Source organism: Phalacrocorax carbo, chromosome 1, assembly GCF_963921805.1.
Source record: "Phalacrocorax carbo chromosome 1, bPhaCar2.1, whole genome shotgun sequence".
Lineage (NCBI taxonomy): Eukaryota > Metazoa > Chordata > Aves > Suliformes > Phalacrocoracidae > Phalacrocorax > Phalacrocorax carbo.
In genome coordinates, this window is record NC_087513.1 from 114,645,344 (window position 1) to 114,672,669 (window position 27,326).

At 41.1% G+C, this 27,326-nt stretch overlaps 1 protein-coding gene across 1 annotated transcript in view; it reads right to left on the reverse strand.

Moving 5' to 3' along the window:
* Window positions 1–27,326, reverse strand: part of GRIK1 (glutamate ionotropic receptor kainate type subunit 1) — a 173,374-nt gene that overhangs the window by 53,113 nt on the left and 92,935 nt on the right. Inside the window, exons 3-7 of the mRNA XM_064470479.1 lie at window positions 25,258–25,515; window positions 17,314–17,495; window positions 5,550–5,603; window positions 3,700–3,873; window positions 57–200 (exon numbers count right to left, since the gene is read on the reverse strand). Of these exons, the coding sequence (XP_064326549.1) occupies window positions 57–200; window positions 3,700–3,873; window positions 5,550–5,603; window positions 17,314–17,495; window positions 25,258–25,515 (812 nt within the window). The remainder of the gene's footprint in view (window positions 1–56; window positions 201–3,699; window positions 3,874–5,549; window positions 5,604–17,313; window positions 17,496–25,257; window positions 25,516–27,326) is intronic.

A 27,326-nucleotide genomic window follows, 5' to 3' on the forward strand; every position in this document is an offset into this window, starting at 1 on the left:
CAGCACAGTAGAGAAGAAAGCATTATGCTGACCATAAGCAGATGGTCTACACTTGCCTCTTTTATCAGATTCATAAATCTGGGTCCAAAACGCCACGGCTTGTGTCTGTGGCACTGCAGGGAGCTGACAGTCATTTGGGAGGCACGCTGGGAGGCCACTGCTACCATGTAAACAGCATCGTACATCAGAGCTGCTTCAGTCTGCATGAAAAAACAGAAAGGCTTTCTTTAATGTACATCTTTGTGCCCAGTCCCTGCTTTTCTCTACTGAGAACCATTTCCCTGGGCTGCTGTTATGGAAAAAGCCACTACTGGGTTCCCCATGGAAACCTGAGGTGTAACAAAATCCACTATTTTACAGCTTATATTAATTTCAGTGTATTTCCAGGTGAGCATTGGGTAGCTACAGGAAGAGAGAGGTTGGTGGGTCCAGCCCTGGAAGGAGTGCATGGGTAGCTCTGTGGCATGGAGAAGAGTTTTAACAAGCCTCCGGTGATATAGCAGCCCAGGTCCCATCCTCCAGGCACATCTTAGGGCCAAGCCTTTTAAAGTTTCCTCATGGGATTTGCCAAAGACTCTCAGTAACTCCAGGTGTGTCATTTGAAAGCACCAGGCAGGTGCTCAAGCCAGTCTCTGCCCACCCTGCAGGTCAGCATATCGTGGTTGCCTGGCGTGGGGGCATGTGGGAGGGCTGCCTGCATGGGGCCCATACTAGCTCCCCATTTCTGCTCTTCTAGTGGCACTTGAGGGCCTTTCTTCCCCATGGGGTAAGCAGGCCTTGCTTTCCAGGTAAATCATTCCCACTGAGCACGTGGTAGGTATCCCACTGGACAGGCATCTACTGTTTCTAAGCGTCTATTGCCCTCAGGGATCTTGGGTTTTGGCACAAATGTGTAAAATGGCCCCGACAAGATTTGGCTACATCTATTCCCTTAACATACCTCCCGTGCTGTCTTAGAGAGAGGTCAGCTGTCCTTTTGAGGTGTCTTTTTTAGTGATTAAGTTGGACTTATTCATCTAACTTCTAGTAGTCTAAGATGACAGATGAATACAGCCTTAGATACTTAAATATTACTAAAATTACTGGATGCTGCTTGTGTATGTGTGTTTCTCTTGAGAATGGGTTTGTTGGTTTAAAAGCATGCCCAGTAAGCCTCAAACAGAGGTCATACAACCTGTACCCTTTATCACTGGAAAGTTTTAGAAAAACCTTGCCTTCACCTGCATTGCACTTCAGTGTTCTCATGTGTGAGGTGGGAATGGCCATGTTTTGCTTTATGCATAGGAATGCTGAAAAAATGAAGTGCTTACCTTTCTTGTAAAGGTGCTGAATAATTAAGCAGGGACCTTAAAAAAAAAAGTACTAACTCTGCAGATAAGAAACTGGACTCATTTATATGACCTGCAAAGCTAATCCATTTTTTTATTCCTTTCTCATGCAATTCCTTTGGGAAATTAATAGATTTTATTCTTTGTCTGCTTCATTTACCTAAGTAAATTACAGCAGCATCAGTCTTATCAGCACTGGAGGTTTTTGCTGGCAATCAAATGTGATCTGAATTTATCAACTAATCTTAGTATACTGCAGATGAGGAATCGCTGCTGACACACTAGTCAGGATCTGCCCAAAACAATGCTCCCACAATCAGAGCACAATGAAAACATAAATGGTGCCACAAGCAGGAGGAGACAACAAAAGCTGTTCTCAGTGTCAAGTGTCTTAAAACAGATAGTTGTTCCAAATGGACCCAGAGGCTAAAGTCCTGGTCCAAAATCCCTCAAATTCCATGGAAAGATTCCCATAAATGTTAATGGACCTCAGATCAGCTTTTACATTAGGCTGGGGACATGTCCATTCAGGATTGAATTTTACTTGATCACTGGAGTCCCAGTCTCCCTGTGTCCCAGGCCAAGAGACTCTGGAGATACTTGGTGAAAATGCTTCTGTGCACCTCACTTTACGCTCTTGTCTGGGACCACTGATGTTTCTACTTGGTAACGTGGTGTATCCTGCAGAGTTTGTACATTGGCAGCATTGCCAGACTTGGCTTGTTGAATCTTGTGCTTGTGTAACTTGTTACTTATCCATCTTGCTGTGCAGCAACGGGGAGGTTATATTATCTCCCTTAGCCTTTTATTTCTCCAATGACTGCTGTTCTGTTTTAGGGCTTGTGGTTGCATGGAGGAACAAAAGTCACCTCATTTTCTGAAGCAAACTGCCTTACATTAATGTCCATACTTGTGCATAAGACGGAAGGGACTAAGAGTTAGTCCTGGAACTTGTTTTTCTGATTTTCATGTTCTATTCAGATTACTGCAAAGAAACCCAAAGATCTAATTAGAACAACTGTGCCTCTGTGTGCAGTTTGGGCATAAAGTGGGTTATGAACTTAAAACTGTCTTGGTCATGCCCTGCTGACTTCCCGCAAGCTGACATCAGGGAAAACAATATAGCATGAGCCAGAAGGCAGAAATCCTGAGGTTAACAATAGGGCACATAATCCTGTTCTCTTTATACTGTGCAGTGTGTCATAGCCTTACTGTCTAATGAAATACAACAGTATTGCAGCTCTCCATCAAACTGAACAAGCAGAACTTGCTATGAATATTTAAATGGCCACAGCCAACTAGGAAGATGCTTTCCTTGGTGCTGATGCTGTTTCAGAGCATCAAGGACACTAAGAGATTTTACAGATGCAAACAAGACGACAAGAGCCGGAGACACAAAGGAGAACATACCAGTCTAGTAAGAACTTTGCTTTTCCTAGTTTTACAGCTGGGTGAATGCAGGTCAATAGCTACCCTTGCAGGTCTTGTGTATTCACATCAGAAGTTCCCAGGGACAGCTTTCTCCCCTGCTCTGCATATGAGTGAGCACATTGGCATTGCCCAAACAAGCAACATTTTTTTCACATGCTAGAGATAGCACACATAATGCATTTCTCTTCAGGATGTTAGGATGTTTCAAAATTTTCCCTGCAATCATCTGCAGTAAAGTCTATCTGATATCACTTCAAACTCTACTCAGTACATAAGATACATTATCTTATATTGCAAAAAAATGGCAACCCTTCACCCCACAAAACTGAATGGAGTCATGCTGTCCATGTAATTGTTCCTATTCTTTCCTTTACTTCCTGGGGGAGTGATAGGGAGGAAATCCTAATTTCCTAGCTTCATGATACCTTTCATTTATCTTTAAATTATATCTTAAAAGACAGAGTTGCTTTAGATGATGGAAATGAAGAGAAAGGGCACTTTTCCAATTTAAAAATGCTATTACCTGTCCACATGCACAATATATTTCCCTGCAGGTTATAAATTGTATAGCTGCTCGGAAAGTTTTTATTTCCTCTTATGTTCTTCACTCCATCCAGAACATTATTAGTGAAATGAGGCAGCAGCATATACATTTGACAACAATAAGATGAATGATGTTAGCTGAACAGCACCATGATGGAGAATCGTCACTCATCTCTAGAGCTACCCAGCAGTGGTTTGTCACACAGATGAATACAACATTGGTTCACGGGGCAAATGCACTTTTGGGTAGAAGCAGTAAAAGGGAAGTATGTTTTGGGGATGCTGCTTCAGCATTTGCATTGTGAAATAAAGCAGGACTGGGATCAATTCACATCTGCTAAAATAACATTGCAAAGTTCATCATAGGCACCCTGCATCATTGTGGTTGTTCACTTACTGTCATCATGCCATCGAGGAGGCCAGTCTCTGGTTTTGGTGGCGCCTGCAGACGCTCCATTGACCACTTCTCAATGACCGATGAAACCTGAGGGTTCTCCACATTGAGCAGGCGAAACCCTGTCATATTTACTCCACTGTATCTGTAGGGTTCCAGGTCTAACGCAAATAGATCCTAAATCGCCATTAAGAAAACAAACAAAACTAGATGTAGTATTTTTAAAGCAAAATGGTCAGGAGGTACAATTAGGCCAGAATTGTATTTGATTTTCAATCCAATGCTCAAGTGCTGGTTTTTTTACCCTGTGAATGCTCTGCTTGCCCTCAAAGCCTAGTCATGGCCACTTCAGTTATAAATCTGAACAAACCAAAGCTGTGTGAAATTTATGACAAACCGCATATCTGCTTTGTTGGAACGTAAAAATCGGTTCCACACAACAACACTATTTTGCAACCAATCTGCACAGCAGTATCTAAATTTTATTTATAGTAGTCCTCTATCCATGTTACAGCTCTGACAAACCAACATGAGGAATTAGCTGGCCAATGTCAAGCTTATTTCTTAACTTGGGGAAGGAAAACTCCAAAAGATGTTAAGAGCGATACACTTTTACTTCTTATGAATCCCATTTTTCTCCTGCTTTGCCTCCTTCAGGTGACTTGCTGCCAGTATGTCTAATGGATGTGTCAGGCCAGTGCACAGTAAGTCCATGCGCTTCAGTGCTCGGTATTTACAGGGCAAGAAAATAATGGATATTCTAAGTGATATAATTGTGTGGCACGTTCCACAGCTGTATTTATCAGGCAATGGAAATATGATAACTGCTTTTCAAAGCCTGAAGGCTGTTTTTCAAAACAACATTTTGCTGATCCCAGCAGGCACGTAAAATGACAAATGCATTGGTCATGGTTTAATACCACAGTAACCATCAAAATGTCGACATTTACAATACCACAATGCTGAGATACCACCAGCACTGCTTACTGCCCTATACTATCTCATGCATACCGTTGATGGTGGTTACTGTTTCCTGTTAGATTCACTGCTATTGTATAAAACTGTAAGTTCCACAGTAAATCTTAAGTTTTCACATCTTCCTTCATGTTAAAACAGGCTCAGAGAGAACAATTTCAAGCTAATACTTCAAATTCCAATCAGCTAGAGAGTCTTTTCTGACTAATGAATTGACTATTGGATTCAAAACAATTTTTCACTTCCACATAAAATTTTATATGGAAAGGAAATAAAGAATAAGCTGGTGCACATGAACAGACACAATCCAGCCCTCTTGGAATGTTCTAGCAATATTGGTTCTTTGCTGTTTTTCTAGTATACAATGCAAATGGACCTTAAGCATGGATTGAGTTATATTTATATATAGCATATAAGTTAAAATATAGGGAAAATGTGCTGAAATAAGTATTTCTAAATCCATACCATAAAAAATTTAGGTTTTTTTTCTTTACTATAAAATTTCCCAAGTTATTTTATACATATGTGATTTTGTGTTATTATAAGTAAATTAAACATTTTAGTGATGAACCACACCACCCGTGGTGCTTGCTCTCAGCTCCACTGCAAAGCCATTCATTCATTATTTTGCTTCATTCTGATCTACTGCAATACTGCAGTTAATTTTCATTGTATTGAAGTGTTAGCCATCCCCACAGATACTGCAAAACAGCTTCTTTACAAAATTGTGACTCCTGATATTACGAAGGAGTGTTAGTACTCATTCTCCATGGTTTCCCTGAATAATGGCAGCAAAGACCTCCTAGAAAAAGTGTAAATTTTTGGTTGTCTTTTCTGTAACAGAGAAAAGTCATCCCAAAATATTTAATGTTCCTTACCAGTGTTGTAAAAAAGTAGTGGTAGTATTCAGTCATCATTCCCATGGAGAGAATCTGTTGAAAAAGTTTGAAAGGTTGAAAGGTGAATGTACTTTATACTGGATGTTTTCAGTGTACTGCACTGTCTTTTGAAAAGCATGGGTTCATCTGGAACAATACGTTACAGGTTATGAAAACTTCATTACAATAAAACCTACATTTTTCTTCAGGAACAAAAAATACCATATTGTATTTAAATTATATTTTTATCACCTCTGCTCAGGAAAGAGATTAAAGATTGCAAAAATTCTAGGACAAGAAAAATGACTAGCGATAACGAGGAACTGATTTTTTTAAAGTGAAATTCTTTAGTCTGCAGTTTAGAAGTGTTACAAAGGAATTTACTGGCAGACAATGGAATTTGTAGAGAAAAGTGCTTAGGTGTGTTTTTTTTCAAATTCTGCATTACCATGTGAGAGCAAGATACTCGTGAGTGCTCACTGAAATAAACCAGAAAAACAAGAAGAAAAAAGCTTCTATAAATGCCTTTTGTTCCACCTGGGGAATGCAGGCCTGCAAGAGGTTGTCAAAACAACCGGTATGAAAGGATTTCTGGTCTGGATTAATTGTCCAGACTCAGACATTTAGGAGGTCTTCAAGGCAAGGATGGCATTTAAAGGCATACTGACTGGCCACCTCAGGTGGAAGAGGCTGAAGGTTTTCTTCCCAGTCCTCACGATGCAGGAAGCTTTGAGGGGATATGTTTTGTTCCCTCAGCTCCTCACCAAAAATTGTTGGCAATGCTTAAATAAAACATCCCTGATGGTGTATAACAGGATGCTCAGCCCAGCATCACCTATGTTTGTCGCTGTGTCCGTGCGCACTATTACCACAATGCAAGTGTTTTGCCCTGTCTGGGATCTTTTGAAGAGGAGGAGGAATTATGAGCTAGGAAACTACTGAAGGATTTGCTATCATGACAGTAACACAGACCAAAATTAAATGTTATTCAGTCTTGATCACAATAATGTAAGCATCTGCTATTAATAGAATTTTTTGGACACTTGTAACAGTGCCTGAACAGCTATTTGAAAGACGGGAAAATAGCATGATTTGGCTTGCCAAAATTCTCTTTCATGGCAAAAGCCTCTGAAAATCAGTTGTGTGGTTGTGTATTGCAATTCCTCACATGAAAAAAAAGGAAAAAGCCTAAACTTTCTAAGCTGCAGTGGATAATAAAAACAGCTCAGTGTTAATCACAAACAACCAATCTATTTCCAGCTACTAAAATTCAAGCCAGAAGGCAAGTATTTTACTGAAATGCTCTACTGAATTTATATGTAAAAATTGCCTTTTATATTTCTTATTTTGTTTTTAATCCTCTTCTATTCCATTTCTGAGAGTTGTTTTATTACCTGTAGAAATGAGCAATCTAGCAATCCTGGAGACTGATGTTCCTTCCCTATTTACACACAAAAAATTATATATGGTAACATCAATAGAAACTTTTGCATGCTGTGTTTCCCAGCTGACCTGGCTGGACTCAGTTCTGCTCTGCTGGAGCTGCTGGATTTCTCTGTCTAAGAGGTGTCAGGATTTTTATGATCACAGAGTCACAGAATCACAGAATGGCAGGGGTTGGAAGGGACCTCTGGAGACCATCTTGTCCAACCCCCCTGCTTGAGCAGGCACACCCAGAGCAGGGGGCACAGCACCACATCCAGGTGGGTTTTGAATGTCTCCAGGGAAGGAGACTCCACAACCTCCCTGGGCAGCCTGTGCCACTCCTTTGTCACCCTCACAGTGAAGAAGTTTTCCTCATATTCAGGTGGAACTTCCTGTGTTCCACCTTGTGCCCATTGCCCCTTGTCCTCTTGTTGGGACTACTGAAAAGAGTCTAGTCCCATTGTCCTGACACCCACCCTTTAGATATTTATAAGTATTGATGAAATCCCCCCTCAGTCATCTTCTATCCAGGCTGAACAAACCCAGGTCTCTCAGCCTTTCATCATAGGGGAGATGCTCCAGTCCCCTGATCATCTTGGTAGCTCTCCACTGCACTTGCACAAGCAGTTCCACATCCTTCTTAAAGCGGGGGGCCCAAAATTGGATGCAGTAATCCAAATGTGGTCTCACTAGGGCAGAGTAGAGGGGGAGGATAACCTCCCTCGATCTGCTGGCCACACTCCTTTTTATGCAGCCCAGAATATTGCTGGCCTTCTTGGCCACAAGGGCACATCACTGGTTCAGGGTCAACTTGTTGTACACCAGCACTCCAAGGTCATTCTCAACAGAGCCACTTTCCATCAGGTCAGCCCCCAGCCTGTACTGGTGCATGGGGTTGTTCCTCCCCAGGTGCAGGACCTTGCACTTGCTCTTGTTGAATTTCATGAGGTTCCCCTCGGTGCAGCTCTCCAGCCTGTCCAGGTCTCGCTGGATGGCAGCACAGCCTTCTGGCATATCAGCCACCCCTCCCAGCTTGGTATCATCAGCAAACTTGCTGAGGGTACACTCTGTCCCATCATCCAGGTCGTTGATTAATCTATTAAACAGGACTGAACCCAGCACAGACCCCTGGGGAACACCGTTAGTTACAGGCCTCCATCCAGACCCTGCCGTATTGATCACGACCCTCTGAGCTCTGTTATTGAGCCAGTTCTCTGTCTACCTTACCATCCACTCATCCAACCCACACTTCCTTAGCTTGCCTGTGAAAGTGCTATGGGAGAGGGAGACAGTGTCGAATGCCTTCGATGCAAAGGCAACATCCACTGCTCTCCCTTCATCTACCCAGCCAGTCACGACATCATAGAAGGCTATCACGTTGGTCAAGCAAGACTGGTGAATCCATGCTGACTATTTCTGATAACCTTGTCCTCTACATGCCTGGAGATGACCTTTCCAGGGATGGAGGTGAGGCTGACCGGGCTATAGTTTTCCAGGTCCTCCTTCTTGCCCTTTTTGAAGAGTGGAGTGACGTTTGCTTTCTTCCAGTCTTTGGGCACTTCTCCTGTCCTCCACAACCTTTCAAAGATGATGGAGAGTGTCTCAGCAAGAACATCCCCCAGCTCCCTCAGCACTCATGGGTGTTTCGCATCAGGGCCAATGGATTTGTAATGATCCAGTTTGCATAAGTGATCTCTGACCCAATCCTTCTCAACCGATGGTAAGTCTTCCTTTCTCCAGTTTTCTTCTCTCTCTTCTGGGGGCTTGGATGCCTTAGCAGTGAAGTCCAAAGCAAAGAAGGCATTCAGTAACTCAGTAATGATACAGGTCTCTTTTGAGTTGAAACTGTATTGAAATAACCCAGTTGCTTCATATGGGGTACAGACCAGCTGTTAGGTTATACAAATGTGGTTGGAGCCCAGGTAATCATCTGTATGCCTAAATTTATTTGGTTTTCTACGGGAAGTTTGCATTTAGTCCATGGTGTTAAGTTAGTATGAAAGTGAATTCATACTAATAAGTGTAAATAGGAGGATACAAATACCCAGATTTAAATTACTGATTCATCAGTTTTAATTCTAGCTTGAGATGGAATGGCTGACATCAAGTCATTGCACTTTTGTTATCAGAAGATATAAACTGCAATCTGCCTGTGTAGAAATAGTAAGACAATGGAAAACCGGGACAATGTTAAACCATATAATGCCTTAAAACACAATTTTGCATAAACTAGACAGGTATATTAATGAGAATGATTACAAAGTGTGTAGCCTGGATGTTTGGGAAGCATTGCCTAGCTTGTGTTGTTGCAGCTACACTGCTACTGGGTAACCAGCTAGTTAATCCTGTGTAAATAGCACTAGAACAGGCTTCCCAGGGAAGTAGTCATGGTGCCAAGCCTGACACTATTCAGGAAGCATTTGGACAATGCCCTCAGACACATGGTGTGAATTCTGGGGTTGTCCTGTGCAAGGACAGGAGTTGGACTCAATGATCGTTGGGGGTCCCTTCCAACTCAAGACATTCTATAATTCTATGATTCTATGATAATCCAAGGTAGCCTGGGTATTGCCTACCCCACAAATCTGAGGGTAGTAGCCTGAGAGGAGTGTTTGCCTCCTGAACACATTTTTGATTGAAACTTTTTATGACATATTGATTCCCAAGTAATGTGCTATAAACAGAGCTGGCTGGACACACACATACCTGTGAATAATAATGATTTCCAAAGTCATGCTACAGGATTGTCTTTGAAAAGAAACAAAAAAACAAGAAAAAAACCAAACCAGAACCCAAACTCCTGAAAACTAAAGGCAAATTGCGTGGAAAAAGTTAAAAAGCGAGGTTCAGCCAGTAATGTTATCTGCCATAACCAAGACACAGGTTCATGATAGCAACTGCTGGAAGGGTGCCATGGGTTTGCCAAGGACCCTGTACCCAAGGGCTCCATGAGAGATGCTTGCTGAAATTCTTCCAAAGAAATTATTGCAGCAGCCCAGGAAAGCTTAATCAACATGTCACTTTTCTATTTTCTATATCAAAGATGACTCAGTTAAGATATGAAGATACAGACAGCTGGAAGGGAGCTTGTAAGTGGCACACACATGTTAATAATGTCCTTGTCTGGTTAAGTGAAAAGAGCTGGTGTTGGATCTGTCCCAGGCTGGGCCCTGATCTGCCACTAGCTCTGCCTTTTCACTTAGCACTAGTTACAGGAACAGCCTTAACTGGTTCTCCTTCTCTCTAACACTCATTAAGGATGATAATTAGTTAAGGATGATAGTATAAGGATGATGATATATAGCACTTAGACATCACTGTGACAAGTGAGTTAGATCTGTAGATTGACCTAAATAGGGTGCTTTTTATTCATGGATTGTAAAGACTTTGTAATAATAACTTATTTATGATTTAGGGTAACATGGTCACTAAGTAAAATTCTCAATAAATGGCAATTTAATGACAGTACCAAATGCCCACTCTGATGGATGGTATTAGGAAAACAGGAGATGAAGACAAGTTAAAGCAAAAGCAAGAGGAATGCTGAGTGTCATGCTGGAGACCCCAAAGCATTAATGTCTTGTATGCTCCTATTGGTGTAAATAGAAGAGTTGCAAGGACTCAACTTCTGCTGTGTGTTTGCAACACAGCAGATACAGGGGAAGCAGCTTCTAGGAACTACCAGGAGTGAGACAATAATAAAAGCATGTTAAGAGCAAAGACTCCTTTCAGATTGGGACACCTCTGAAGCACCTTGCAAAGCAGCTGCACAGGCTCTTCCCACAGAGCAAATGTCCTCCCCACTAGAGAAAACGAGCACAGCAGCCCAGAAGAGAGAAGGGTAGGCAATGAGATTAGTTTATGTATATATAGCTGCCCATAAGAAACTAGAATGAGATTTCATTACTCGTTTCTATTTAAATAACTTTGCATGTAATTATTTAAATAATTATACATCTGATATAAATGTCCTATTTAAATAATAACAGCTTTTACTTACTGTGGAACTTTGATGAATGTAAACTTGTGAAACCAGGCTAAAATATTCTCTATTCTCCTTGTAGATCTCCTACCCATCCTACCCTGTATAAAACCTGTTCTTCAGCCAAATTCACATTGGATTATGGATTATCTTGGCAAGTAAGATAAAGAGACTTCCATCTTTAATCATCCATTTCAGATTGGAATTTTGGGCCTTGTCTTTCACAGATCTGTACTTTTAGCTGTGGGTTGTGAACTGCAATGTGAATCTGAAAAAGTATCAGTGGTAAAATATATATATGGCAAGCTAACAGAAACTGCATAAAAATATTCTCTTATGTCTGTAAATCTCTTTGTGTGTCCTGTTCCTAGCTTGCATCATATCCCGGCTCCAACCTGCAGCTGTTTGTCTTGTAAAAACATCACCGCCTCATTTAGAGCTAGTGTCAGTCTTCCTTCAAAGCAGGTTGAACCCAGAATGACGGTGAAGCATTTCATTATCCAATGAATTAGTACCACAACTCTTCTAAGATCAGCAAGATATACCATAATGAATAAAAGCCCCTCTCTCTCTTTGTCTCTCTTAAGTGTTCAATATAAAAGGTTTATATTGTTCTCACAGTGCTTCCCTGGACTCTGTATAGACAGCTTTACTTGGACATGCCTTAACTCACTGGAAATCTGCATCCCACTCTGTCACAGCAGCGGTCCAGCTGGAGTGATATAGAGTTCCTCCAACATGGGCATCAGTCATGTCAAGAAACAAGATATATAAATACTTTGCTAGTATGGGAAGCAAGTCCAGCTGGAAGCAAGAGCCATAGCAATAGGGCAGGACAAATATGTTGGCCCAGGGTCCCAGTCAGCTGTGGTTGGCTCCTTCTGCTTCCTGAAGAGTTCCCAGGGAGCTAGGGCAGCAGCATTACCTTTCAGACTCCAGCACGGACATCAACTCACAGTACCAAGACTGAAAGCACTCTTTCAGTTTGAAAGTTTACTTGCATTTGCACCAACCAGTGAATCTTCCAAGGAAACAAGGAACGAGTACATGTGCAAGATGTAGCATGGATGGCATTCCACTGAGTTTATGTAACTAGTTTATCTTTCAGCTAGACAGCACAGCTAACAAGAACAGAGAAGCAGAGGTCTCGGCATAGTGCGGCTATGATGTTATACAGCAAGGGTCCCAAAAGACTGTACTCTGATTTATAGCCTGTGCTGCTGTATCAGAATAAAACTTCAAAGGCAATGGCCACATCTACTTTTACAGACACCCACATTTGGATTTGGGAGCTGAAGCACTGCCAGATTTCAGAATGAATTACCTCTGAATACCACACCATTTCAGTGCCCATGGTCTTTACTGATGTCTTAACCCACGCATGCCCTAGAGACCAACGTTCTCGCTATGTGATGCCATTCAGCAGTAACCAGGTGGCCAGAACAGGATGACTTTCCATCAACAACCCCTTTATAAACTCAATAAGAGAGAAGAGAACCGATGACATGAGTATGTCCCTGCTTCTCACCCTGGGCCTTGGGGGCATCTGGGGCAATCTGCCACTGGTATTTCTCTAACTGCAGTGAGAACAGAGCTAATCCTGCCTTTTCTTAGAAGAGAGTGGGCTTCAGCCTACCTGTCAAGTTACTAGAAGGAGCATACACAGGAACTGAAGTTTCATATTCTCACATTTATTATTGTACCTGGAGTGTATACTATGGTGACACTTGGTTTTTGTACTTCTATAGGAACGGAATTAATTATTTTGCTCTTTGTCTGTCACATAGCAAAAGTGAACATAGAATTCTTTATAAAATGCTCTGAGCATCCTAAACCTGATTAAATAAACAGTACATTTAATAAAATTATTTCAGAGGTGTGGAGGAAGGAGCAGATAATTTAAGGCTAGTTGCAATACAATTTATGAGAGAAGAGTTTGCCTAGCAGTAAAATCTGTGCCAACTACTGGTGTGTTAGGAGAATAAATTGAAGTTTAACCATAACAAATTGACCTCTTGAACTAAATTCCTCATACAAAAAGGCAATATCAGACTAAATAGAGTACGTGTAGGTTATATTGGAAGATTTGTGAATAAAACAGATTGTGATTTCCAATGGCTAGATTTAACTAACTTGTGGGATTGCTTACCTAGTATAGGCAGAGCACCAAATCTCTGTCCACAAAACGTTCCAGGTAAATGTTGTAACGACCAGATTTTTCCTTAAGAGTTTTCAACTTCTTTGGGTAAGGGACTCAGTCCTGCTTGTCTTTTACAAGTTTGGAGGGTGCATTATTATCTCACACCCTTTCAGGGATATCTATTTTTAGGCTTTGAAGGAGAGAGGTGTTAGACACCCTCAGACCTCAGCAGGACAGGCAATGCTGAAGTCAAACAGGGAGGCTCCTACAGAGCTTAAGAAGACCGTGAGCAGGACTTTGGAGATTACAGTTTTACCCTAAGAAGCCACAGCTGTGCTTAGCTCCTGCTTTTGGTATCTAATTCTCTACTAGATATCGCTCCTTGTCAGATGATTTGTTCAGTTTTCATGAGCTTTAAAGCTCCAGCAGCCAAGATGCTCAAGTAGACTATGGTAGTGGCAGACCTGCTGCAACTTTTTCCATCAGCTCTGCTGGTGTGGTATGTCTTGTATGAAAACCCTGCTGGCTTAACCTCCCAGTTCAAGTAATTTCAGAATATCCTGATCCCTGTGGAGTGGGTCACATCAGGCAGCGGAGCTGCTGGTCTGGGTGGTTACCTGGTACAGGCTACCAAGTTGGAAAGCTCCCTTAGCTGCTGTACGCCTGTCTCATGGGGTTATCAACCCTTGTGAGGGAACAGGGATAGAAAATTCAAAGTGACTATTGGAAAAGGCAGCAATTAATAATCACATTTTCCTCTTGCTGCTTCCAGATCTGAGTGAGGAGAGGGCCAGGCATCATTAAGCTGGTAGGGGACTGTGAAAGCCTGAGCTCTCTGCAGCATGTCAGAGAGAAGGGGAAATGTGTGAGTTTAGGGAATAGGTTATTTAGCTGTGTGCAGGCTTTCTATTTTGTTTAAATTAGGTTATTGATTTGCCTGCTTGTGTTGTGCACAAGGAAGAAGTGTGGCACAATGGTATTTTAGCTGAAGCTATAAATAAGCAAAAGATAGTCTTGTTTAAGAGAAGAAATGTCTTTTGTGCTGTTCTGTAAACAAAAGGTGGAAGGAGGCAAGCAAAGAGGTCACCTCCCCTAGTCCCACAGCCCAGTAATGTGGCCGGGTCAGGCATCTCCACACTCCCAAATACAGCTCCATATGCCAACTCTTTCAGGACATAATTCTGGATGTGCTAATCCTTTCTCTCCCAGAAATAACTTTTGGGCATCCCTTGCCCTCCCTTCCTGGGTAAAAAGCCGTGCCACAGCCAGTGCCCCCTGAGCACTGGCATGAGTGGCCCCTGCTTGCAGAGCCGTTGCTGCTGCTGCCAACCCCCAGTGGCACAGGCACTGCTGGAAGAAGGGCAGCAGCTTTTCTGCCCTGCCTGTGCCTTCAGCTCAGAGGCAGGCTGGCAGCAGAAATGCTGCTGGTGGAATGCCAGAGCATGTGAGAGGTGGCTGTTTGTCTTTTTCCCGGCATAGGTGAGGCTTGAAGGAGGTGAGGGATGTCGCCTGCCTGTGCTAGGGGATTGTCCACAGGAGACGGAGCAGATCCTGGTGCAGAGGGGGCACCAGTGGGCCCAAGGGCTTGGAGGTGGAGAAATGCAACCTTTGTGCAAAACTTTTGGGGGGAAACCTGTGCAGGCTTGGAGGGTGAACACGACACAAGAACTGAGCATAAGCAATGGTGGATATGTCCCTGTGTGACCTTGCTGTGTTTTCATTCTGTAAAATACCCTCTGCAACCCAAGCCGCTACAAAACTCCACTGCCTCTATTTACCTTCTCCTGCATGGGTTACTAAACATCTACTACATTATTGTAAATACAGTAGGCAGACAAGAATTTGTTGCTTTGGGGACAGGTTTAGATGACTGTTGACTACTTCTATTGGAAATCTTATATAATTTAACCATATGTCTTTTTCCCATAATATCTATTGGATCATTTAAAAAGTCAAAAATATTCCCTACTAATACTGCAGAGTTTTCTTAAAATAATTTCTATAGTATTCTCTTTAATACCTTGTTTTCATTCAGTGTAAAATTATATGGAGGTTGAGGTGTGCAATGATGAGATTGTGAACCAAGGTACTTCATGTAGCTAACCTACAGTCAGATGAGTTCCATGTGAATTCAAAGCCCTCCACAGCTTCACATTTCACAGCTGCCTTTGACAGTGAGGACCTTCAACACCTGAGTTACTGCTGGCAGCATTTAGATTCAGCCACAGAGCTATCTTGTATAAAAGCCATTTTCCCTTTCTTTCTAGCTTATATTTATGTTGTTTCCTTTCCTGCAGCTTTGACCCACAGGTGTACCTCTCTTAATTTTCCTGTTTTCTCCCACACTGCCATTCACCATCCTTCTCTGAGTTCCTGAGGCATGGGAGAGCATTATCTGTGCCTGCAGCCTGTCAGTTGTCTCCCTGATCCATTTCCCACACAAACTGTTCTGCCATTTTGCCCTGTCTAAGTGCATCTTTTAGCACTTCCTCTTCTTCTTTTGACATTAAGGTTATTTTTTTTTTCATACTGAGCCTGGTATATTTGAAGCTTTGAGCCTCCTGCAGTGTGCCAGACATCTGTACTTTTTTCTTGCAGATCCCTTAAAATTTGTGTTGTCAGTTTAACTCTTCCCTCACAAATCTGATTTTGGAGCATCTTGTTCCTTCTGTCATGTTTTAATGCTTTTGGACAGCCTTACAGGGAGCAGAGTGAGGGCAAAGCAGCTCTCCTGTCCACCCCCCTTGCCAATTAATGCCACTTGCTACAATGCACTCCCCATCGTGTGAGAGAGCAGCTGTGTGATTGCACACACTCCTCTTGCTCCTCCCTCACATTCTCAACATCATGCCTGCATCTGGCCCTGCTGTAGCTTAAATATATGACTTACACCAAGAAAATCCTTAAATTTAGTACAGGCCAACTTTTCTGAGAGCAGTAAATCTAACCCTACTAGCTCACAGGAACTGGTGTTCTGCTCTCAGCTGTAGTGCATCTGGTTTAGGACACCATCCTGCATGTCTGTATTCACAGGATCAAGATTCTCCAGTGCAGAGTGGATGGTTTCAGGCTCCGCAGACTAACGCAACCAGTAAGTTGTCTTACTTACTTTGATACAGAATGCTACTCTGCATAACTTAAATATTTCATTCTGGGATGAAAGCATAAGATTTAACCTCTATGGGACAGCTCATATGTGTGCATTTAGATCAGTGGAACCTCTCTGGTGGTCTTCTGGGATCAGTGTTTCCCATCAGACTGATTGACAGTAAAAACAACCACCCCTCATACCTACAATTGCAGTAAAAAGGGAAATGACATTCACAATGCATTACTTGCTTGGAGTTAATGGCTATAGGCCAATGAATTGCAGGAGCCAGTGCTTTAGACTTTGATGGTCTAGAAATATATAGCAAGTGACAACAGTAAATTCTAATTTACACCACTCTTTGAGTGCCCCTGGTAATGTCCCAGCCCATTAACATCAGGCTTTATGGTGTTTGTCCTTGCCTTGTGTGGCTGTCCAACTCTCACACTTAGGTCAGGGCTATGTCAAGCATTGCACATTAGCTTCTCTTCCTGTTTAAACTATGTGTTTTTCTTCTGGTACTGTCTTCGTTCTATCTTCTTGCTGTACCAGGGTTTAAAATGTAATGAGGTAGTGCCAGCAGACCAAATATTGCTTTGTTACAGGGATGTGAATGCAGAGTTATGCTCTTGTCTGCAGTGGATTAATGCCCTGTTGTTACTGTAGGTCAGCGCTGAGCCTGATGTGCAGCCTCTGTGGAGGCAATAGCTCAACGTGAGCTGCTCCCTAAGCACTCCAAAATGGGTTCTTTCTGGTTTTTTTGTGGGGAAGACATAAAAACTCTATTGATTAAACCAGGACAAGCTAAAATAAATGTGACAATCTTCCTAGTCAAGCAGAACCTGAAGTATTAAAAAGAAATGCATTTTTCCTTCAGCAGGATATATATGGGCTTCTCCACAGACGTCAGTATTGCTGCTGGTCCTTATGGCTCTGTGAAGCCCTGAAGTTTTGTGGAGTGCTCAGATGCTGTTGCATGTTCTGTAACAACTGCTGTCCCTTGTATTAACAAGCCTATGGGCTAATTGGTAAAAGCATTTAGTTTTAGTGTTTCCCAGAAAATGAAAACCAGAAGCCTGACAACTTTCAGGATACAAAATGTTGTACTTTTTCACCTCCTTCTCCTTACCTGCTTAAGGATTTCTGCTGCTGTTTCATGTGAGCAATCAAATATCACGTAGAATTCCTTGCCTTTCTTCATCTCCTTGAGTAAAGGCCTGGCGTCTTTATTCCCAGAGGGCAGTTGGCGAATTTTGATTTTAATGTTGTATCGAGAAGGGGCTTTGATGAGCTCTTGGAGGCGAATTAGACCTGAAAAATTATATGGAATTACACAACTAACCATTCTGTGCAATGGGTATTTGCTGTCACTTAACAGGGTGTCTTATCTGTCCCAACATATTTCGCATACTCAGAGTGTAGTTGTTAGCTTCATATTTGCCAGCCTCCTAACTAATATTGTTATGGCTTTTCCTTTTCCTAGTTACACTTACCTTCAACACCTAAATATTCTGAAATGCATTTTTAATTGGTTGACTATAGGGTATGTTTTTGTTGATGTTATATTGATACAGTTTATTGCAGAAATGATATAATGCTTCTTCCTTGCCAGTAAATTGTTGTTTAATATTGAAATAACAAGAACATAGAATTGAAGAAACCTTACTAACTTTCTTGCCTAATGTCAAGCATGAGCAGGTGAGGGGAGTTAGAAGGAGAAAAATGTTCTTTGGTCAGCACCTCCGTTGTGGCTCACTTAGAAGCCAGTGGTTAGCCTGAGTGGCACTTATCAAAAATTATTCTTAATAGCCATCCATATAGTGCTCATTGTCCTCATTTCATTATACATTGCAATACCCTGGAGGAGGAACCTTAAATTTTTCATATCATCACTTTAGAGACAAAAAACCTGAAGCCATAGTGGCTTGTATAAGGTGACTCAGCAAGTCTGAGATCTTACAAAGAACTAAAATAGTCTGAGATCCAGCTCTGTGTCTGTAAAGACAGGAACATGATTTCTAATACTATATTTTTGGGTGCTACAGATTTACACAGCTTATTTGAAGTCAGTGGAGCTCAACCTTTTGAAGATTTGTCCAAGTATTTAAACACAGTGCAATTCTACTAGCTAATTCAGCACTCCTATGTAATTTGTACTGCCTCCAGAACCTAAGTAAGATAGTTAAGAGTTCTTTGAGGTGTGTGATTACAGTCTCTTTCTCATTATCCATGAATGTAATTTACCCACAAAAAAACTCGTGATCTCCTGCTGAGTGAAAGTAAAAGGCTGTCTTAAAAATATCCATAAAGAGAGAGAATAGAGGCAAGAAGCACTTCTTGAACAAAAATCAAACACATTAATAATATGAAAAAACTCATGGCTCTCCTGCTGGGAGTGGGTATATATTTGTCTTGCGCATGAATGTCCTTGGTTGAATGGTCCAATGGTACATGTACGGCAGGATGAAGCATCCCTACTTCTTCTGAGGTTAGCGAGTGATTGCTATGTTGAGGGCTGTTGGCTTTCACTCAAGTACTGGCAATGTGTTTTGAAAAAACTAATCTTTCCCTCCGCCTGCAATGCTGGGTCTGTTCTTTGCAGGTTTGCAAGTATCAACAATCAATTCAGAATATTAAGCATTATGAGTATTCAAATGTAAATTACTGCATGCGCTGTGAGATTGGAGCCTGGCTGGAAGCCAGCCTGTATAAATATGAAACAATTTGAGCTCATTATTATGAGAATGGGGCACATGCTTCCAACACTGACTAACAAGTAGGCAAGTTTATGTCATCTGGCTGTAAAGCTGTAGCTTGGTTGTACCGTGCACTCAAGTGTTAAGCCCTTGACTGCAGTGTCTTGGCCACTATAATGAACGGTGGCTCTGTGAGGGAAAACAGAGATTTGGGAGGAAGAGCCCAGCATGCAGGGAATCTTGCATTTTATCCACAACCTCAGACTGGATACTGTTGTTTCTCTTCCCAGCAACAAAAAGTACCTAAGTGCAAGCGTGGCGAAGAGCAGGAGAAAAAGATTTGCCCACTCAGCTCCATCTCCTTTTTTGGGGAAGGAAAATGCTGTGTGCCTTAATTTCTACTTCAGTCACATGAGAATTGGACCTTGCACTTCCCACCACTTCCTACTGCTGCAAGAAAGGAAGGTAAAGCCTAGCTACAGTGTGCTGAAGAAACCAAAGAAACAGTGAAAAGAACAGCCATTATTTTTCTGGAGGACCAGGCAAAAGCCTGAATCAGCTGACTACCAGCATAATTAATAGCACAGGGGAAGAACCATCAGTGCTCTCCTTCCTCTTCCTCAACAAATCCAAACCCTTGGACATGATACCACCAGGTCTTGATTTGGGACAAATCTTAAATGTGAGGGGCTTTGTCTGACTCCTGGAGAGAGTGGGGAAGGCCTGTGCAAGTGCGGTGCTTAAGGCAGTCACCTTTCTCTCACTTGGTGAGACCATCTGGAGCTCAGCCTGCAACAGGCAGGAGGCATCACAACTGCCCATGAGGTTGGGAAGGAAGTAGCAGCCAAGCTGGGAAGGGCTCAGAAGTGACATATCCTGGACATCAGCACCATTGCTGCAAAGTGAATGATGAGACCTGAACAGTGACACAGGACTGTGGCAGAGCAGGAACTTGAGTGGGAAGGATGTAGAGTCCACAGACGGAAGCTGTGGTGGCTGAACATGAATTGTGAAGGGCCTGGAAGAGAGTGTTAGCCAGTACTATTGAGAGGAAAGTTTCAATTTAGGGCTTAAAAAAAAAAAATCTATAAAGATGGAAACCAGACTCATTTCACTAACTTTCTTGGCCTACTGTCTGGATTCTGCTGCCTTTTACCAAGATATCTAAACACTTTCTCCTTTTCCTTTTGAAACTGGGTTGGGAATTTTCTCTGTTGTCGAGGAAGTACCTTGTGGTCTCTAACCTTGATGGATGCAGTAAGCTTTGGGGTTGGATTCCCAACTTCAACTATTGAAGAGACATGGTTTGCTCTGACACTTGAGTAAAATATTAAAATATGTGAAAGTTTTTGAATATTTAATCTCATTTCATGACGTCTAGAGCTATTGCAAGTTCTATGTGACATATTTAGGAGTTCAAACATGCCTAACACAAACACAGTGTTCCAGCAGGCAAGTAATCATACACATCGGCAGTACACGTGGTAGTGTATGTCAGTAGAGTTTTCACCTCCCCACTTCACTTTTTTTTTTTTTTTAATTATAAAAAATAGCTATATGTAATTCAACCAGACTTAAAATGGAAGGAATGCTTTTATTGCTTTGGGAGAAAGTACTCCTTTTTATTAGAAAATTGTGTTGGGGGTAGCAAAGGTATATGTCTTTTGTAACCACAAGTTCAAAGAAAGCAAATTTGGTAAGAACTCAAATGCTGCCCTGTGCAAACTAATTGAACTGATGTGATGAAAAGACTTGGTTCCCCTGAGTCTTAAATGCTGGAGAGCAGGCTAACTTTTGGGGAAAGTCAGGGATTCTTACAGAAGATGAGGAATTTGATGTAGTTGCCCTTCTCAGCACCTGCTAGGTTAAAATCATAGAATCATAGAATGATTTGGGTTAGAAAGGACCTTAAAGATCATCTAGTTCCAACCCCCTGCCACAGGCAGGTGCACGTTCCACTAGACCAGGTGATTATTGAATTCAGAGAAGACAGATCAAAAGCAGAGTCAAACCTGCACTGAAGGCAATGTTATTCCTTTTGCTTGAGTTGTTGAGACCAGAGACAAAGTCATACATCTGTTACAGATCAATGTGCCAAATAACAGAGAGCAAAAGTGAGATAATGGAAGGGATATATCACAAACCACTAAATTAAACCAGAGAAGAGTATGTCTACCTAGTTGTAGCATGTGGAAAGATAAATCATGATTTATGGTACCTAAGTTTGGGAAATGCATGCTTGATGTACCATTCAGTCTATTGCAAGGCTTCATTAGATCATCTTTAAACTTCAGGAAACAATTTTTTGCCTTATGCAAAGGCATTTCACTGGGTATAAACTCTTTTTTAACACCTTGATGAAAAATAAAGAGGGATTAATAATCAGAATGAAGTCTGATTATGGCCTGGGGACTCTGAACATAACGTAGATCATCCTTAATATGGAAAAAAGGAGCACAGTCTCAACCTGAAAAATAAATACATTTTCTTAGGAGTCTTATTCTTCCCTAGCATTGGAAAGCTATAGGAATTAATGAGTACAATGAGAATCTCAGAAAGAGAAAACTAAGAGATGATTAAATAAATATTTACTGTATAACCAGAAGCCATTAATTTACTATCAAGAAAGATGACTTTGGCTGAAAGTCCATCTTTCAATGGCACAGTAAGGACAGCAGTTAGAAATAAAAATCAGCTGTAGTGTGTTTTCTTATTCTTATTTATATTGAAGTTTAAGAGACAGGAGGGTAAAAGTCTGATCAACAGATTTTTGAAACATGAAGATCATGCTTCAGGAAAACATGAAGGAAAATCTCAGGAAAGCTGAAGAAATTTTGCAAATGTATTTTAGGAACAAAATACAAGCTTTATAACTGCTGTAGGTCCCTTTGGAGGAAACAGTAAAGTTGTTTCACATGGTGCCTTTGGTACCTTTTAACAGGCTATTTGATAAAAAGCAGGATGAGTAAGTACTGCCTATCCCAACTGTAATTTTTAGCACTATTGGTTGCAGGTTTTCTAGACCCACTTATACAAAATTCTCTTGTCATTGACAGTTCAGTAGATTACTAACACTCAGCAACTAATGTGATAAATATTGGAACCTTGGATGAATTCTAGATGATTGAAAAAAACTACTAATGTTTCATCAATCTGAGAAAGGCCATGTAAGATAACACAGAACAGCTTACCCCAGTGTAAGCACTGGACAAGCTAAGAGTAAAGCTGATGTGGTAGTAAAATGCTGAAGAATGAAAATTTGGGAATATAATTTAGAGAGATGTTAAGGTGTCAAGTGAAGGTAGCTCTGTATCACACCAAGTGCCTTTGTTTGGTGTTACACAGGTAACTTCCTAGATGTAAAGCACTTGCCCCAGGAGGTGACCATCTTTATATATGATACGACCTGTTCATGAAAAATGTGGGACTAGAAAATAATTATCCAGATCTCAAAATGCAGATGTCAACGAGAAAGAATTATTAAACAGCAAAGGTCTGTGAAGGCTGGTGCTAAGCTGTTCAGATGTTTGTAGTGCTCTTGTCTCTGTATGAACTCCAAAATCATTGACTGGAAAAAAGTTATGGCTGAAAAACATTTGGATGACAGAAACTGGCAACATGGTAAAGAGTGTTTGAGATAAGGAGGGCAGGCACAAGTGATTTGGATCATCTGGAAACATGAGCTCACTCAGATAAACTGTTTTTTTTAACATTGCTCAGTCCAGACTCATAACTGCATTTCTGTTGATGGATGTGTCCGTGCAGCAGTGAAAACCATAACTACAGGAGGTGGGCAACTACAGCTTGGCAAAGTGGTACAGTATGTGGCCTCTGTGCTGGAGCTGGCTATTATGGCATGTGGGATTGGAGCAGTGCTGTAGTGTGAAGGGTGAAAGCAGGATTTTCCACACTTAAACTTCAAAATAGACTCTTAACCTTGAGCAGGGCTAATCTCAACCTGAAAATAGACTCTTAACCTGGAGCAGGGCTAATAACCTGAATAATCTAGGTATGGATCATTGGAAGTTCACTGTTACAGCTATGAGTTCATTGGTTTTTTAGGAATGAAGCTGCTTTTCATATACAATTAGTCTCAAAGAAAAAGATTGGTTAAAATATTTTTTTCTTCTTGGGGTGTAACTGTCAAATATGAGAGATGAGAAATAAAAAGAGCTTGAACTAAATGGCATCACTCTAATCCAAAATCCAAAGACTATTCATATTGATCAAAGTCGACCTGTTTACTTTCCTGACTCCAAGATAATAAGATGATTGATGATTAATTTACTTTGTAAATATCTCTGCAAATGAAGTCTCTTTAATATCAGTTATTTTTGTAACTGAATATGTACACAGCACTTACTGGTTTAGTATGCTAATTTGATAAAAGGGTAAGCTGAAAAAGACCTCTACCTGTTTATCCATGAGAATATTTTGGCATACAGTGCTAGGAGTCCAGCAGAAATCATGCTGAGCTAGACCGTCCTAATGGAAATGCAAGCAGACCACTGCAGTAAGCCCAGCCTGACTTGTTCTTTCCCTTCTACCTCCAGCCCTCTGGTGTACTCTCTGAGTCCAAGGTGAGCAGAACATTGGCACTGGGACCTGCTTATTGGATCCAGGAGGAAACCTGCTTCTTTTGTGTTGTCAAAAGTGCAGCTATAAATACAAAATTTTTAACCATAAATTGAGTTGTGGGGTTTCTTTTCAGCAGAATTCTGTCTTTCAGACACTTTTTTACAACATGATTTTAAAAGGCATGATTTTTCTTTTTTTTTTTTTTGCATACTCCCTTTATAGGCTTAGGCAGATGCCTGAATTCATGGCTCGTCCAGGTTTTTTCTATGCCACTATCAAAGAATTAATTTAAATGCACATCTGTAGAGCTCTAGAAGGTGCTCTATTTCTGTGGGCAATGGGAAGAGAAAGGGGAATGCAAGTCTCAGAGTGGGGTTGACAGTGAAGTGCTTAATTTGCACCAATGACCACTAGCACACCACAGGATTTTTCGGAAATGCGTATGGTTCAGATACACCTTAACCATAACAAGATAGTGTTGAAGGATGATGGTGAGACTTTACAGTGGAATAACTGTCAGCGAAAGTCTTATTTAGTTGGATCTATTTTCTTCATGTCTACAGATACGGTGTCTCCAATAAAATCTCTTCTGCTGCTTAGAATGTGCCCTTACCTGTAACTTTTTGCCCTGCAAAAAACAGTCAGTTGGCAGGCCTTGCTTAGCGTTTCCCGTGTGTTGACAGGAGAGCTATAGACCTCTCTGAACTTTTAATGGTTTGTTTACATGCAAACTTTCTCTTGTGAAGCCAGATTATGGATCCTTAATCTGTGACTGAGTCTACACTGTAGGAGAGATTATGTTCTCTGCAGTCATGCTGGGAATAAATTTTGGTGCATAATCCTGCTGGACAGGACTCCTGAGAGCAGTTTAGGTACGCAGTTCTCTCAATGACGAGAGCAGCTAATACATTTCTCAGAAACAATATCTTCCCACTCCCGAGAGGGAAATCACTCTGCCTGAAATATTTTGGCTATTGGTACAATATATGGTATCAGCTACAGGTGTAGATATGTAAAGACATGCATCAGTGGCCTGGACTTCCTTATAACATCAACACTCTTCCAGACTCTTTGTGTATTAAAAAAATTGCCTTAGTCTCTGATAAGTCTTTAAATCACTTGTTCCTAGGAATGAGTTTAATATTATATTTTGTTGTGATTGTTGTTCTGTAAATAAAAAGGGATGTGTTACAGGTATTTATTATCTGTGGTATGTTGCTGGACAGCTATGACTACTGTGTACCCCAGGGGGAGGTTCTTGTCACAAAGAATGAATGATCTTCTCTAAGTTAAGAGTCGCAGGCTGGAAACATTTACATGAATTGCAGATTCAGAATCAGCCTTTGGTACCCAGCTGACAAGTGTGTTGACTGTTTCTGAGACATTTTCAAGGAACAAGGTAGTCTTTATGTTAAAAATGCTGCAGCTTGAACTTTTGGGTTGTAGATGCATCCCTTTTAAGGTCACCCTTCACTGAGAAGGGGAATCCCTAATCAGGCCCACACTAGAATATTTATCAGTTTGAAGCTGTGATATTGGTTCCACAAATAGGAAGCAAAACATGATTCAGTATTCGTAATCCAGGAGCTACCTCCTGGTGACTTCTTAAGTACAGCTTTCCAAAAGCCACAGCAGCAGAAGGATAGCTGCACCTTACAAGAGGTTTTTCTTCTATATTCTGGGGAAAACTGCTCTAAGTATACCAAACTGAACTATCACAGGCACACTCTCTCACAGAATTTATTCATATACGTACATTAATAGCAGTACATGACCTGCAGTGCACCAGTACTACTTACCTGTGCTGTCTTCGTATACTACTGTTACTATTTTCCAGTTGTAGTATAGTACAAGATCCAAAACTGCTCTGCTGATGGCTGCATAGTCTGGATAGAGGTTGATATAAAATGCATCTTTATTATCCACTGTCGGGTGCTTCCATCGGGTCTGAATATGTGGGACTTCAAGTGCATTGCAAATGGACTGCACTGCGCTGACGGAGGAGCTGTGGGAAGGTCCGAACAGAGCAGCTACACCAAGAGCGAGCTGGTCACATGCTGAGGGGGCGAGGAAAGGAGTGGAAGAAGCTGTTAGTTGGCAAAAGCAAGTAACTTGTGTGAGGTTTACTGAGCTAATTTATTTTCCATCCCTCCCCACCATTTCAAAGTGAGAATGGCTAACAATGTTGCTCGTAAAACTATTGAGAGAATTGCAAATGGTTCCTGAAAATGGCTTTACTGATTAGCACTATATCCTAGGAACTGCTTGCTACAAATAAAAACCAAAACCTCTGCTCATTACCTTCCGATCACATTGATTCCTAAATTGCCTTTCTCAGAATGGCATTATCCGGGACAAACCAGGAACTTTCTGGCTATGGGCTTGCCAAAGGAACGTCACATGAATTAAGTTTCATGGCAGCGTGTCTGGAAATATGTTCATGGAGTTACAACGGACACTATATGGACTCCCTTTGGGACTAGCAAGCTTCTACTAATGTAAGTTGCTTTAATTTCAGGCTACTGAAGGAATATAAACAGTAAAGGGCACTATGATTCATGGCGCTCCATAATCTGTGTTTACAAAACAGGCAGTAAAGCCTAAAGCCCTCAGTAACGACACAGGGAAATAAAGAACCAACACACACTGATGTTTTAATACCTTTCCAAACCAGTCAAACACTACAAAGGTTTCTTTCTCCTTGTGCCTATATCTCAGCCAAAAGAATGCCTCCTGTACGCCTTTCCATTTTTCTTTCCCTCCCATGTCTTTTCAGGCTAACAGACAGAAGGTGAAGTAATATTAAATATTTTTGTCCATTAGTAAAATTTATTGCAATTTTTTCTAATAAGGTTCATTGACTGGGACAAAACCCTGCACTGAACTGCAATGCTGTACTCTTTGTAAGGTAGTTCTTTGTGGGAAATTTAGAAATTACTGTGACTGGGTGAAATACAAGGTACACAGACATCCACACGGAACTGAGATTTTTTAAAAATTAATATTTAGGTCTCTGATAGTAATAGAATATGACAGAAAATCAATTATTTTCTGTTTTGAGTCTACAAATGAGTGTTTTACAGACAGCATAAAATGCACAGGCTTTCAAGTTTTATTTCAGAAGCCTTCCTAAAGGATCACAGGTTTTAATGTGCAAATTGCATAAATAATATCAATAACTCGCGTTGAGAAGAAATTACTACTGTCTGCATGGATTCCTTGCATGTAGATCTACAAAAATATTTATGATTAACTCCTTCCTACAGATTAAATTGAGAAGGTACTTTCACAATAATCAGAGGAGAGATTCTCACTCTACAGGGAATTTAAGAACGTGTCTCAGTCTGGATTATATGGATTGTAAATCCAGCATTCTTCATTTTTTATAGCATATAGTTCCAGCATTTATCTGAGTCTTGAAAAGAATACACAATTTAAAGCTATTTTCTATGTTCTTTGAAAGCGTTCGCCTTTTTTCCAATCTTTAGTGAGAAACTACCATGTAGCAGTAAGAAAGTACCATGAGGAGAATTTAGTTAACTTCGATGTTTGAAAGGTCACCAGCATTCTAGCATGATTCATGATGTGAAGCATGTTTATTTTCCAGCCTTCATTTGCCTTATAGCAGACACATCTTTTGCCTTATAGCAACCAGATCTTGTACTATTTACAGTGACAGATGTTATAGTGAACTGCAAAGCACATCGGGAAAGTCTTAGTGACTTACGGGCCTTTCTCCGGACTCGTTTGCATAAGATTGTGTGCACACCATGTAATTCCAGGAACGAGATTGCTGTATAGATAATTTTATCAAACTTCAGGCTTGCCTTCTAGAGGTGAAGGAATACATGGTCCTTAAGGAGAATTG